This window comes from Cetorhinus maximus, chromosome 12 (genome assembly GCF_964194155.1).
Source record: "Cetorhinus maximus chromosome 12, sCetMax3.hap1.1, whole genome shotgun sequence".
Taxonomy (NCBI): Eukaryota; Metazoa; Chordata; class Chondrichthyes; order Lamniformes; family Cetorhinidae; genus Cetorhinus; species Cetorhinus maximus.
This window is the reverse complement of record NC_135890.1, coordinates 118,839,601-118,854,779: the sequence shown is the minus strand read 5'-3', so window position 1 is coordinate 118,854,779 and position 15,179 is coordinate 118,839,601. Positions and strand designations below refer to the sequence as shown.

The following is a 15,179-nucleotide window of genomic DNA, read 5'->3' as shown; positions in this document are numbered from 1 at the left end:
GATTTGAAGGGTTGAACAACTTTCTCCTGTTCCTATGTAAATATATGCCCTCAAGTCTATCTGTACTAAAAGTTACATTCAAACCCTGAACAATCTAGCAGTAAAATCATGACATAGGTGAACAGTTGCTTGAGTGAAATCCACATATTTTTAGCATATAAAGTATTGACAGTGTAGCGTTGTGAAAATGTAATAAAGAAATTGTTACCTTAAGACTCAAAAGGCTCTTGTTTGTGAGCTTTTCTTTAGCAAATGGCATTTCCCAAGATCAGACCTGCAGTCAAGTTTAAATTTATTTTATTAATTCTCCAACAGATGCACTTCTTGATGAGAAGAATTTAGTATTAAGGAGTTGATGTAGTACATGTGTTACGATTGTCCAACTGCATTGCTGAGCCATGCATTGATTATAAGTAACATTTATCATAACAGTATATACTGTCCTCCCAGATGGTTGAAGACATTTCAGTTCAACGTAAGTGTTAAAATAATACCTATTGAGAGGGCAGTATGCTTTCAGAATGTGCTTCTGTGCTCCACACAAATGCCAATTTCAGGTGTTGTAATGATAAAAATGAGCAATGGAACACTGGTGACCTTATTTATCTTGCTCTGTAAGAAAAATTTTTAAAATTACCTTCTATGGATATGTTCACATTTGAATTTTTAGCTGTAGGAGAAAAGCAGATGTTGGAGACGGGACCCAAATATATTTGTGAACCTGAAGTATTCCTTTAGGAAAATTGTATGAAACAACCTTTGGATTTAGAGGAATTCTGGCACTAGCTGCAAGTATCCCTCTTTTCCACTTCTGATTGAAAGAAAATCTAAGTATATTATACATGGTTTTGACCTTCAACTCAATGTCACTAATTGTATGGTTATGCTGCAATATGGACATCAAATCTGACCTGGAAACTACTGAAATCTGAGCTCTGAATCAGTAAACCATCCCCACCTCCAGATTAATGTATTGTGCGTAACAATTTAAACATGTACCACCTTAACCTAATAGCAGTCTCAAATGACTTCCATTGCATATACCAAATTTGGCTACCATTTGTATTTCATCCAGGTGACCACCAGCTATCGCCCTGCAACTCGGGGTAAAGAATGGCTCTGCCATGTAAGGAGGCATAACAACTATGGGCTAAAAATAAGTATTACTGTAGTTGTGGTGCTGCCCTACAGAACATCTAGCATGACTGAAACAACTCCAGTCAAATCACATATGAGCAAGGATTATAACGTTTGATATTTGAGCTATGATATTACTTTACCTAGAGTAAACCTGTCAATACGACTTGGCAGTTTCCACTTATACCATCCACTGATGCAAACTCAAAAATGGCTGGTCTGATTAACAGTTGGTTTTTAGTAAGGCTGGAGGGTCCATCATTCCAATCTCAGAAGAACTGAAGAGCTGTTATTTTAACCAGCCTGGCGCAAGAATGGGTGGTTAATTAATTTTGCTGCAAGCAGTTAGCCACGTTGACTTCCTTTGAAATTCACAGTAGAATTGTAGATGTGCAGGTTTGTGCAAACTCAATTATCCATCAAAAATTGCCTTTGCATGCATAGTAGAAATTAGGAACGTCGTGCAGCCTAGTTTGTTGGGCCCCTATAACTTGGCTGCATAACTGTTATATGGGCCCAAGAGCCTTGGTGTCAAATACCTATTAATAAGTAGAAGATTAATCCAGCCTTTATGATATTCAGTCATTGCAATGTTTGTCTCCAAGTACTTCTGTAGAACTGACACAAATTAATCATTGCAAGACAGTCGATAATCTATGGCAGAGGTGGTATATCATAGTTGATTGAGATTTGTTATAATGCAACTTTTGTGTCTCATTTATGTTTAAATTTGGTGCAGAAATGTAACGTAGCAAATGAGTAAGAGATTGGAACCAGTCAAAACCGCTGCTAAATAAAAGCTTTGCATTCTTTTGCCTAGAATTTTGTTTTGATAATCTACCCTGGAACTTTCTCGTGAAATGCCAGTCCTCCTACATATCAGACATCATGATGTATTTTCAGTATTATCTGCATGATGTGTTATTGAGTCCTAAAAGCTTGGTTTCACTGTCAGGCCACAGATTACTGTACAGCCTACCAGGTGACAGAGCAGCTTGAGTCTGAAGACGTATTTGGTTAATCTCATGTTCCAATTGTGTATGATAAAAGTTCTGTGTTTTTTAAGAGTTAGCATTAGTTAGCTATCCCCTCTATTAAACTGGGTAACAGTATGATGTACTGTTTCAATCCAAATTTATCAGAACATAAGAGATTCCTAGTTATTCAGTGAGTGACTACAACATGTAATGTTAATGTGATAGTAAGACATACAGATCAGTAAATTCCCAAATTTTACTCTTATTATGTAATAAGTTTAACTAGTCTCAGTTGGGGAAGTGATGAGGATGGAACACAATTTGCCTCAGGCCTCTTTGTCCAGGAAAATTATCAATCAGGATTGCCCCTCCTGGTTGTTAACCAGTGAAAGCAGGAATTGCACATGTAGGCATCGGAATTAGGTTTACCAGACAGTGCCACAGTTGAATAGCTTGCCAACAAACACTCGCTTCAAAAACAGTGGGAGGGGCACCCCAGAAATTAGAAGTGAAGAAATGTAATTTAGCATGCTTACCTCTCTGGCCCTGTTTTGGAAACCAATCTGCTATTTTTATAAAGAAAACTTTTCCATTCCCTAAACCAATCTGTTGATTGTTTTACTGCATCAGAAGTTGATCAAACTTTCAGTTCTATAGTTTTGAAATGTGCATTTAGATTTAGAACTAATTTATCATTTTCTTTTTCTAATAGTGTGACAGTGAGAGTGACATCGATGACAAGGTAAGACCAATTCCTTTTTGACTAAGTGGTTGGGTTTTTTATGCAGCAACACGCCAGGCATTCTAAATGGCACATAACTTATAGAAGGCAGCATAATGGTTGAAAATTGCTATAATTTTCATTGTGGGAATAATTTCATGTTGCGTATGGATAAAGTGGCCTTGTGTCAGAATCTATATCAGCCAGTCTAAAAGGTCCACTGCAATACTGTAGATGGGCTGGGAGAGGCATCTTAAATCTGTTCAGAATGAAAGTACTTTATAGAATAATAACTAGAAATCTAAGTCAGCAATAATTTTAACATTTATGTAAGCCATGACATTAAATTTGATTATTGACAAAAACGTATGATGTATTCAGTCACCTCCAGCAATTGTGGTTGTAGAAAATTAGGAATGCTTTCATTTGTTGTGGCCATCATTTGAAAACTTGGTCCTTGAAATATGTGTTTAATGGAAGCAACAGATAAAAAAGGTGAGCAATCATTATTTTATAGCAGAATTTTTGGGACAGCATGCGTTTTGATAAAGACCTAATGTATGGCACAGCTGTACCAACTGAATTTTTAGAATGTTATACAAAAATGAAGCACCACTGAAACCTTTAGTAATTTATGCTGTATTTTCTTAGGTCACATATATATAGAATGCTTGCATGAAAGACTCATTTCACCTCTGCCTTCCCATGAATTGTTGTTTTCCAATTAAAATGCAATAGTTCTAATTGCCACTGAGCCCTCTAAATGATGAGGTTTTGCCATTAGAGAGACAGAGCTACTCTGCATGTTCAGGTAGTAAGAGAATTTCAGGTGCGACATGACTTTTGTCTACAAAAGCACTAAGCGAAAAGCTGTGTGCAGATGGATTTTAATTAGCATAGCAGGATTCAGCTTGAAGGGGGTTGAGTACTTTAATGGTCTTACACAGCTGCAAGCCTCAATGATTGGAGTTCTTTACTGCTGTGAGATTCCACTTTGTTCTGTAATAAAAACTACAAAAAAATTATATTTTATGGGACTGCTTTAATATCTTTGATCTTGAGGAGTTGATATCGCTTTAGGAGGTCTTAAAAACTATGTTGTTATAAATATCTCTACATAACATTTCTAAGCATATTAACAAAGTTCCTGGTGCTTCCAATAAATGAAAACTGAGATTGCTCACAATTGTTTTACTAACTTATGAATCTTTTCTGAATATTCATATTTGCAAAAATATTTTTTCAAGAAAATTTTAAATATTTAGAGAGGGTATAGTCTAGTTCAGAAACTTGAAAATGTGCAATATCCTGGCTGCTGAGACAAAAACAAATCAGTATGCATTGGTAATTATGTTCCTGGCAAATGCTTCTTAGATTTGAAGTCAAGTTGAATTTATGTAGAGCAAAATTTTAAGTTTTTTGGGGAACAAAATATGATGGTATTGAGTTTTTCCTACACAGAGGAAATGAATTCCAACAGATTACATATCAGAAGCCGTACTCCATCAAGTATATGTTTCCAGACCTTGCAACACGAGTCTCACTTAAAATAGTGGAGGTCTAATGACAGCAGACCTCTAATATGAATGGAGTAGCACAGCTGCGCTCTGAGGCCACACACACAACCAATGTTAGGTGGTTTACGACTGCACATTTTGACAATACCACCTCTGCTTTCAAATAAATGCCACCATCATAGGCAGCCAAAAACCTGTCTGTCAGCCAGCTGAGGAGTTGAAGTGTGCCTGCCTACCTTTGTACAGATGACTATAGATGGCTTTGTTACCACTTGCCTACACAGACCTATCCTGTCATTAGGAACAGTTCTGGCATTTGGAAAATAATTATGAACTGTGACTTTGAAACAACTTTGCACACGCACAGTTGGTTTAAAGTAAAAATATTTCTGCAGCAAAAACAGACACATATCTACCGCAACAGAACTTAGGAGCAGTTGTTGGAATGTGGCTTCAGGAATTTGTTCTTGATGTGAATGATCAAAGTCCTATTTTTGAAAAGTTAATATTAAAAATCATGTTGTCACACATTTTTGGGTTGAAGGATTGCTGTGCAATGTCAATGCTTGTGTCTCTTTCTCTCCTTTCTTGCATGTTGTCATCTTGTCTTGAGGGGAGGTGGCCATTTGTATGATTCTATTTCAGCATTGCCTGTCATGTCATTGCTGTTGCCAATCTCATATTTAGTATCCTGCTGTCTTTCATGACTCTAAGCTTTTCAATTATCCATTCATTATTTCAACAATGTAGCTAATGATCTTTCTGTATTCCCACATCTTAAAGACATGCAGCAATAGTCTATCCCTCTTTTGATGTCAATGCTTGCCATCCATAGAGACTGGCTGTACAGTAGATTATATATTTTTGTAGGAATTTATTGTCTAACCCTAATTTCCCTGACGCATCATGAGTAGGCCAGGCCAGGGTTTATTCTCCAAACAATAATGCGGAAGCTTCTGTGGTTATTTTGTCCAGTGCAGACCACAAATTAACTAATTTGCTGAATTAAATTTCACAACTTGCCATGGTAACATTCTATTTCACCATTTCCAGATTACCACTCCTGTACCATAACCACTAGTCTGCCATATCCATACTAGCCATCTCCTTGTCCTAGATAGATTTCAGTCTTCAAAACCTGGTTGAAGCTGGGGTCACCATCAGCTCTCCCATCCAGATCCAACCAAAAATCCCACTACTCAGTGTGCGCTGACCCGAATCTCAGAAGAGCAGCCCCAAATATACGGAAGAAGGATTCTAGGAAGGGAATAAACAAACCACGGTTAACCAAGGAAGTTGGATTCTAGGAAGGGGATAAACCAACCACAGTTAACCAAGGAAGTTAAGGAAATAGTATCAAATTGAAAGAAAAAACATACAATGTGTCAAAGATTAGTGGTAAGCCAGAGGATTGGGAAAGCTTTAAAAACCAACAAAAGATGACCAAAAAAATAATAAAGAGGGAGAAAATGAGCTTTGAGGGTAAACTAGCAAGTAATATAAAATGGACTGTAAGAGCTTCTTTAAATATATAAAAAGGGAGAGAGAGGCCAAAGTGAACATAGGCCCCTTACAGAATGAGGCTGGGGAAATAATGATGGGGAACCAGGAAATGGCAGAGGAGTTGAATAAATACTTTGCATCAGTCTTCATGGTAGAAGACGCTAATAGCATTCCAAAAATGCTGAATAATCAAGGGGCAAAAGAGGGCGGGGGAAATAAATACAACAACTATCACTAGAGAAAAAGTACTAGGGAAACTAATGGGGCTAAAGGCCGATAAGTCCCCTGGACCTGATGGGTTGCATCCTAGGATATTAAAGGAAGCAGCTACAGAGATAGTGGATGCACTGGTAGTAATCTTCCAGGAATTCTTAGATTCTGGAAAAGTCACAGGATTGGAAATCTGCCAATGTAACACCCTTATTCAAAAAGGGAGGAAGACAAAAAATAGGTAACTATAGGCCATTTAGCTTAACATCCATCATTGGTAAATGTTTATAAAGGATGTAATAGCAAAACATTTAGAAATCCATAATATAATCAAGTAGAGTCAGCATTGCTTCATGAAGGGGAAATCATGCCTGATAAATTTACTGGAATTCTTTGAGGAGGCAACAAGCAGGATAGATAAAGGGGAACCAGTAGATGTAATATATTTGGATTTCCCGAAAGGCGTTCGATAAGGTACTGCACATAAGGCTACTTAATAAGGTAAGAGCCCATGCTGTTGTGGGTAGTATGTTAGCATGGGTAGAGGATTGGCTGACTAATAAGAAGACAGATTTGGGATAAGGGGCGCATTTTCAGGATGGCAACCTGTAACTAGTGGAATGCCACAGGGATCAGTGCTGGGGCCATAATTATTTAGAATATATATTAATGACTTGGATGAGGGAAGTGAATGTACTATCATCAAGTTTGCAGATGACATAAAAATAGGTGGGAAGGCAAGTGGTGAGGATGACACAAGGAGTCTACAGAGGGATATAGACAGGTTAAGTGAGTGGGCAAAAACTTGGCAGATGGAGTATAATGTGGGAAAATGTCAGGTTATGCATTTTGGCAGGAAAAGGAGAGGAGCTGAATATTATTTGAATGGAGAAAGACTACAGAAAGCTGCAGCACAGAGTCACAGCACAGCATGAATCAAAAAAAGCTAGCATACAAGTTCAGCAGGTAATAGGGAAGAAAAATGGAATGATGGCCTTCATTTCAAAGGGAATGGAGTATAAAAATAGGGAAGTCTTGCTAAAACTAAACAAGGGACTAGTTAGACCACGCCTAAAATACTATGAACGGTTTTGGTCCCCTTATCTAAGGAAAGATCTAGTGGCATTGGAGGCAGTCCAGAGAAGGTTCACTAGGTTGATCCCGGGTATGGAGGGATTTTCTTATGAGGAGAGGCTGAGTAGGTTGGGACTGTACTCATTGGAATTTAGAAGAATGAGAGACGACCTTATTGAAACATATAAGACTCTTAGGGGGTTTGACAGTTTGGATGCTGAGAGGTTGTTTCCCCTTGTGGGGAGTGTCTAGGACCAGAGGGCATAATCTCAGAGTAAGGGGTCACCCATTTAAGACAGAGATGAGGAGGAATTTCTTCTCTCAAGAGGGCAGTGAATCTGTGGAATTCTTTACCGCAGTGGGCTGTAGAGGCTGGGTTGTTGAGTATATTCAAGGCTGAGATAAATAGATTTTTAATGAGTAAGGGAATCAAGGGTAAAAGCAAAATACTGCTGATACTGGAAATGTGAAACAAAAACAAAAATAGCAGGAAAATCTCAGCGGGTCTGAAAGCATCTGTGAAGAGTAAGACAGAGTTAATGTTTCAAGTCCATATGACTCTTCATCAGAACAGATGAAGATTCTGATGAAGAGTCATACGGACTCGAAACATGAGCTCTGTCTTCCTCTCCACAGATGCTGTCAGACCTGCTGAGGGAATCAAGGATTATGGCGAAAAGGCAGGAAAGTAGAGTTGAGGGTTATCAGATTAGTTATGATCTCTTTGAATGGTGGAGCAGACTCGATGGGCCGAATGGCCTACTTCTGCTTCTACGTCTTATGATCATTGTGATTTTTTTTTCTATTCTCTACAACAAGCATCCTTAGGCCTACCTACATAACATTGTCAGTTACTACCAAATTAAGGACAGATATGTGCTGAAGGTTCATGCTCATTAAGAAATGGAGTGCATCTACCCAAACTTGAGTAACTTACAGTCAGGAAGACAGAACTACTTACTTATTCAACCAAATCATTTTAGACCAAAATAACTTGGATTCCTGAACATAAATCTCAGTCCTAATACAAGCTGTCGGTCTCCAAAAACTTTGAAACCTAGCAAAGAGAAAGCACTATCCATCTTGAACCTGACTATTCCTTAGTGAATCTATTTTAAACTCATGCCAAATAAAGACAGATATTTCTGGTTCTGGCTCTTATCTGGGACTTAGAGAAGGTTGAGGTAATCCTATTGTGGCTTTTAGTTTTAATTGGTAAATGCATTCCAAGGCATGATTCAACTTGCTGGCAATATCCTGGTATTCATTTTTTTTAGTGCAGGAGCAATAATCATACTTAAATCTTGCTCTTCCTTTTTTAAATTTATTCTTTCTCTGGATGTGGGCTCACTGGCTAGGCCAGCATTTATGCCCATCCCTAATTATCCTTGAGAAGGTCGTGGTGAGGTGCCTTCTTGAACCACTGCAGTCCATGTGGTTAAGGTACATCCACAGTGCTGTTAGAAAAGAAGTTCCAGGTTTTGACCCAGCAACAGAGAAGGAACAGTGATATAGTTCCAAGTCTGGATGGCGTGGGGCTTGGAGGGGAACTTGCAGGTGGTGGTATTCCCATGCTTCTGCTGTCCTTGTCATTATAGGTGTTAGCGGTCGCCAGTTTGGAAGGTGCTGTCGAAGGATCCTTGAGTGAGTTGTTGCAGTGCATCTAGTAGCTGGTACACATTGCTGCCACTGTGCGTCAATGATGGAGGGAGTGAATGTTTAATGTCGTGGATGGGTGCCAATCAAGCTTTGTCCTGGATGGTGTCGAGCTTCTTGAATGATGTTGGAGCTGCACTAATCTCTGCAATGGAGAGTATTCCATCACACTCCTCACTTGTGCCTTTTAGATGGTGGACAGGCTTTTGGGGAATCAGGAGGAGTGTTACTCTCCACAGAATTCCCGGCCTCTGACCTGCTTTTGTAGCCACAATGTTGATATAGCTGGTCCAGTTTAGGTTCTGGTCAATGGTAACCCACTTGATGCTGATAGTGAAGGATTCAGCAACGGAAGGCCATTGTATGTCAAGGGGAGATGGTTAGATTCTCTTTTGTTGGAGTTAGTCATTGCCTGGCACCTAAGTGGCAAGTAACCATGCCACACATCAGCCCAACCTGAATGTTGTCCAGGCCTCGCTGCACATGGACTGCTTCTGTATCTGGGGAGTCACGAATGGTGCTGAACATTGTGCAATCATCAGCAAGCATCCCCACTTCTGACCTTATGATGGAGGGAAGGTCATTGATGAAGCAGCTGAAGATTGTTGGGCCTTGGACACTACCCTGAGGAACTCCTGCAGCAATGTCCTGGGACTGAGATGATTGACCTCCAACAACCTTTGGCTCCGACCAGTGGAGAGGTTTTCCCCTTGACTCCAGTTTTGCTCTGGCTCCTTCACAGAATCACGAAATCACAGAGTCTTAAAGGCACACAAGGAGGCCATTTGGCCCACTGTGTCTGCACTGGCTCTCCGAATGAGCATTGTGGCCTAGTGCCATTGCCCTGCCTTTTCCCTGTACCCCTGCACCTTGTTTCTATTCAAAATATCATCTTACGCCCTCTTGAATGCCTCAATTGAACCTGCCTCCACCACACTTCCAGGCAGTGCATTCCAGACCCAAATCACTCATGTGAAAAAGTTTTTTCTCACATTGCATTTACTTCTTTTGCAAATCACTTTAGATCTGTGCCCTCTCATTCTTGATCCGTTTATGAGTGGGAACAGCTTCGCCCTATTTACTCTGTCCAGCCCCCCCATGATTTTGAAAACTTCCATCAAGTTTTCTCTCAGCCTTCTCTTGTCCAAGGAAAACAGTCCCAACTTCTCCAATCTTTCCTGAAAACTGAAGTTTTCCCTGGGACCATTCTTGTAAACCTCTTCTGCACTCTCTCCAATGTATTCACATCCTTCCTCTAATATGGTGCCAAGAACTGTACACAATATTCCAGCTGAGGTCTAACAAGGGTCTTAAATAAATTCAGCATAACTTCCCTGCTCTTGTACTCTATGCCCCTATTAATAAAGCCCAGGATACTATATGCTTTATTAACTGCTCTCTCTACCTGTCCTGCCACTTTCAATGATCTATGCTCATATACACCCAAATCTTTGTGCTCCTGCACCCCCTTCAAAATTTCACTCTTTATTTTATATTGTCTGTCCATATTCTTCCTACCAAAATGCATTACCTCACACTTCTCCGCATTGAACTTCACCTGCCACCTATCTGCCCACTCCACCAACTTGTCTATGTCCTCTTGAAGTTCACACCATCCTCCTCACAGTTCACAACATTCCCAAGCTTCACATCATCCGCAAACTTTGAAATTGTCCTCTGCACACCAGGTTAATATATATCAAGAAAAGCAAGGGTCCCAATACCAACCCCTGAGGAACTCCACTACAAACCTTCCTCCAGCCCGAAAAACATCCATTGACCATTACTCTCTGCTTTCTATTTTTCAGCCAATTTTGTATCCACGTTGTTACTATCCCTTTTATTCCATGAGCAATAACTTTTCTCACAAGTCGGTCGTGTGGCATTGTGTCAAATACCTTTTCAAAGTCCATGTACACCACATCAACAGCATTACCCTCATCGACCTTTTCTGTTACCTCTTCAAAAAACTCCAGCAAGTTAGTTAAACACGATTTTCCCTTTAAAAATCAATCCCATATTTTTTCATGTGACTACTAATTCTATCCCGAATAATTGTATCTAGAATCTTGCCCACCACTGAAGTTAAACTGACTGGTCTGTAATTGCTGGGCTTATCCCTTCAACCTTTTTTGAGCAAGGGCGTAATGTTTGCAATTCTCCAATCCTCTGGCACCACCCCTGAGTCTAGGGAAGACTGAAAGATTATGGCCAGAGCCCCTGCAATTTCTACTCTCACTTCCTTCAATAACCTTGGATGCATCTCATCCAGTCCCGGTGCCTTGTCAACCTTAAGTACCAGCAGTCTATTCAACACTCCCTCCTTATCAATTTTGAACCCTTCTAGTGACAGAGTTTCCTCATCTGTCACGATGGCCTGGGTATCTACCTCCTTAATAAAGACGGATGCAAAGTATTCACTTAATACCTCAGCCATGGCCCCTTCGTCCATGTGTAAATTCCCTTTTAGGTCCCTAATCGGCCCTACTCCTTCTACCACCCTTTTACTATTTATACGCCAATGGAAGACTGTGGGATTCCCCTTTATGTTGGCTGCCAGTCTTTTCTCATAATCCCTCTTCACTTCTCTAATATGCTTTTTACCTCCCCTCTGAACCTTCTGCATACCTTTTGGTTCTCAATTGTATTTTCTACCTGACACCTGTCATAAGTGCACTTTTTCTTCTTTATCTTAACTTCAATCTCCTTTTTCATCCAGGGAGCTCTGGACTTGTTTGCCCTACCTATGCCTTTCGATGGAATATACCTTGACTGTGTCTGAACCAATTCTTTTTTGAAGGTGGCCGATTGTTCAGCTACAGTTTTTCCTGCCAATCTTTCGTTGCAGTCTATCTGGCCCAGCTCCGTTTTCGCCCCATTGAAGTCAGTGCTTGTCCAGTTAATTATTTTTTACTCTGGATTGCCCATCGTCCTTTTCTGTCATCGACCTAAAACGTACAATACAATGATCACTGTCTCCTAAATGTTCCCCCACTGACATTTGATTTACTTGGTCCACCTCATTTCCAAAAACCAAGTCTTTCATTGTTGGATTGGACACACACTGCTGTAGAAAATTCTCCTGAACACAATCTAGGAACTTTTTCCCCTCTCCACCCTTTACACTACCACTGTCCCAGCCTGCATCTCTCTGTAATTTCCCTGCAGATTTGATCTATGTCCTTCTCACTATTTGGCGGCCTATAGACCACACTGAGCAATGTAATTGCACCCTTTTTGTTCCTTCACTCTAGCCAAATTGATTCTGTCCTTGAATCCTCTGGGACATCTTCTTTCTCCAGTACTGCAATGCTCTCCTTAACCAATACCGCCACCCCTCCTCCTTTCCTATCTCTTCTGAACACCTTGTACCCAGGAATATTTAACACCCAGTTCTGCGGTTCCTTGAGCCAGGTCTCTGTTATTGCCACAACATCATATTTCCACATTGCGCCTGTAACTCCCCAATCTTATTTACTATACTCTGTGCATTCACATACATGCATAGTAATCCTGATTTAGATTTTGTTACTTTCTCACTTACCCTGACTTTATCTATTAATTTACTATTCTCTATATTAGTGCTATCTGTCCCTCCCAGTATTTTGTGCACCCTGATATTCCTCTCTCATATTTTTTCTTGGTTCCCACACCCCTGCCAAGTTAGTTTAAAGCCCTCCCAACAGCACTAGCAAAATGCCTCGCAAGAAACTCAGTCCCAGCTCTGTTCAGGTGCAACCCGTCCGGCTTGTACAGGTGCCATCTCCCCCAGATCCAGTCCCAGTGTCCCAGGAATCTAAAGCCCCTCCCTCCTACACCATCTTTCCATCCACGCATTCATCTGCCTTATCCTCTTACTTCTGTACTCACTGGCACGTGGCACTGGGAGCAATCCAGAGATTACTACATTAGACGTCCTGCTTGCTAATATTCTACCTAGCTCCCTAAATTCTGTTTGCAGGACCACATTCCCCTTCCTACATAAGTCATTGGTCCCAATGTGGACCACGATCTCTGGCGGGTCACCCTCCCCCAGAAGAATGTCCTGCAGCCACTCTGCAAGATCCTTGACCCTGGGCAGCAGGGCGGCAACATACCATCCTGGAGTCACGTCTACAGCCACAGAAGTGCCTGTCTGTTCCCCTCACCAATGAATCCCCTTTCTTCTTCCTCCCTTCCTGTGCAGCCGAGCCGCTCATGGTGCCACAAACTTGGCTCTGACTGCACTCCTCCAAGGAACGAGCACCCTCACCAGCTTCCAAAACGGAAAATCGATTTGTGAGCAGGACCCCAGGGGACTACTGCACTACCTGCATACTTCTCTTGGACTGCCTGGTGGTCACCCATTCCCTCTCTAAGTGGCCCTTAAGCTGTGGTGTGACCACCTCTTTGAACATAGCTCTCAGCCTCGCGGATGTGCCACAGTGACTCCAGCCGCCACTCAAGCTCTGAAACCCAGAGCTCAAGTTTCTGCAGCTGACAGCTCTTCATGTACATGTGGTCATAGAGGACACCGGTAGCGTCCATGACTTTGCACATATTACAGGACACACATTCCACTTGACTGAGTTGCCCTGCTATGCCTTAACTCTACTTCCCTTACATTAACTTTATTCTACTTTGGATTATTTGTATTACTTTATTATATTGGCCCTAGATTTCCCTTATTCCTGGCACTTTGCAGTTAAATCCAAGTATAGGGATTTTAAAAATATTACACTTTTCTAATTTAATAATAATAAACCAGTTCCTACTTACTAAGGCCACCGCTCTTCTTTCTGAGGAAAGTTAGAAAAATAAAGGAGCACCTCCTCACCGAACTCCCTGTCACCAAACTCCAACTGAAGCACTCTACTGCAGCCAAACACAGCACTCCAGGGCAGACAAAGTCAGCACTAATAGATAGCCTACTTTTCATACTCTCTGAAGCTAGCCTCTGAAAACCTGATTAAGCCAATTATCTAATTAACTAGTTGAAGTTGCACCAGAGCCTGTATGAGCCCTATTTTAAGGCTGGACTAAAACTCGCCCTCTTTCAAACCTAACAGCAGCTTTTAGTTAATTGCTAAATTAAAGAAAGACTAAACTTTAGGTAGAATTTAACCCTTAAACTCCCTCAGTCATCAATTTTCAACTGAAGCTCTCTACTACAGCCAAACACAGCACTCCAGTGCAGACCCTTGATGCCACACTCAGTTAAATGCTGCCTTGATGTCAAGGGCAGCCATTCTCACTTCACCTCTGGAGTTCAACTCTTTTGTCCGTGTTTGGACCAAGGCTGCAATGAGGCCAGGAGCTGAATGGCCTTAGGCAGAACCCAAACTGAGCATCATGTAGCAACTTATTGCTGAGTAAGTGCTGATTGATAGCACTGCCTATTGCTTTGCTCATGATCGAGAGTAGAATGATGGGGTGGCATTTGGCCAGGTTGGGTTTATCCTACTTTTTGTGACTGGACATACATGGGCAATTTTTCACATTGCCAGGTAGATGTCTGTGTTGTGACTGTACTGGAACAGCTTGGCTAGGGGTGCGGCTAGTTTTGGAGCAGAAGTCTTCAGTACGATTGCCAGAATGCTGCCAGGGCCCTTTAGCGTTTGCAGTATCCAGTGCCTTCAGCATGTTCTTGACATCATGTGGAGTAAATCAAATTGGCTGCAGACTGGCATCTGTGATGCTGGGGACTTCAGGAGGAGGCCGAGATGGATTTTCCACTGGGCACTTCTGGCTGAATATCCTTGCAAATTCTTCAGCCTTGTCTTTTGCACTGGTGTGCTGGACTCCCCCATCATTGAGGAAAGGGATATTTGTAGTGCCTCAGCCTTCTGTTAGTTGTTTAATTGTCCACTACCATTCACAACTGGATGTGGCAGGACTGCAGAGCTTAGATCTGATCCATTGGTTGTGGGATCGCTTAGTTCTGCCTATTGCATGCCCTTTCAACTGTTGGGCATGCAAGTGGTCCTGTGTTGTAGCTTCAGCAGGTTGACACCTTATCTTTAGTATGCCCGCTGCTACTCCCGGCATACTCTTCTGCACTCTTCATTGAACCAGGATTGTTCCCCCAGCTTCATGTAATGGTAGTGTGGGAGATTTGCCAGGGCATGACGTTACAGATTATGGTTGAATACGATCCTGTGGTTGCTGATGGCCCACAGTGACTCATGGATGCCCAGCTTTGAGGTTCGAGATCTGTTTAAAATCTATCCCATTTAGCACAGTGGTAGTGCTACACAACCCATGGAGGGCATCCTCAATGTGAAGATGGGATTTCATCTCCACGAGGACTGTGCAGTGGTCACTCCTACCGATACTGTCATGGACCAATGAATCTGCGACAGGTGGATTGGTGAGGATGAGGTCAAGCAGGTTTTTCCGTCTTGT

At 41.4% G+C, this 15,179-nt stretch overlaps 1 protein-coding gene across 2 annotated transcripts in view; it reads left to right on the top strand.

Moving 5' to 3' along the window:
* fbrsl1 (fibrosin-like 1) overlaps nt 1-15,179 on the top strand; it is a 913,938-nt gene that overhangs the window by 692,370 nt on the left and 206,389 nt on the right. For both annotated transcript variants that reach the window (XM_078554523.1, XM_078554524.1), the window contains one exon: nt 2,827-2,856. In XM_078554523.1, the coding sequence (XP_078410649.1) occupies nt 2,827-2,856 (30 nt within the window). The remainder of the gene's footprint in view (nt 1-2,826; nt 2,857-15,179) is intronic.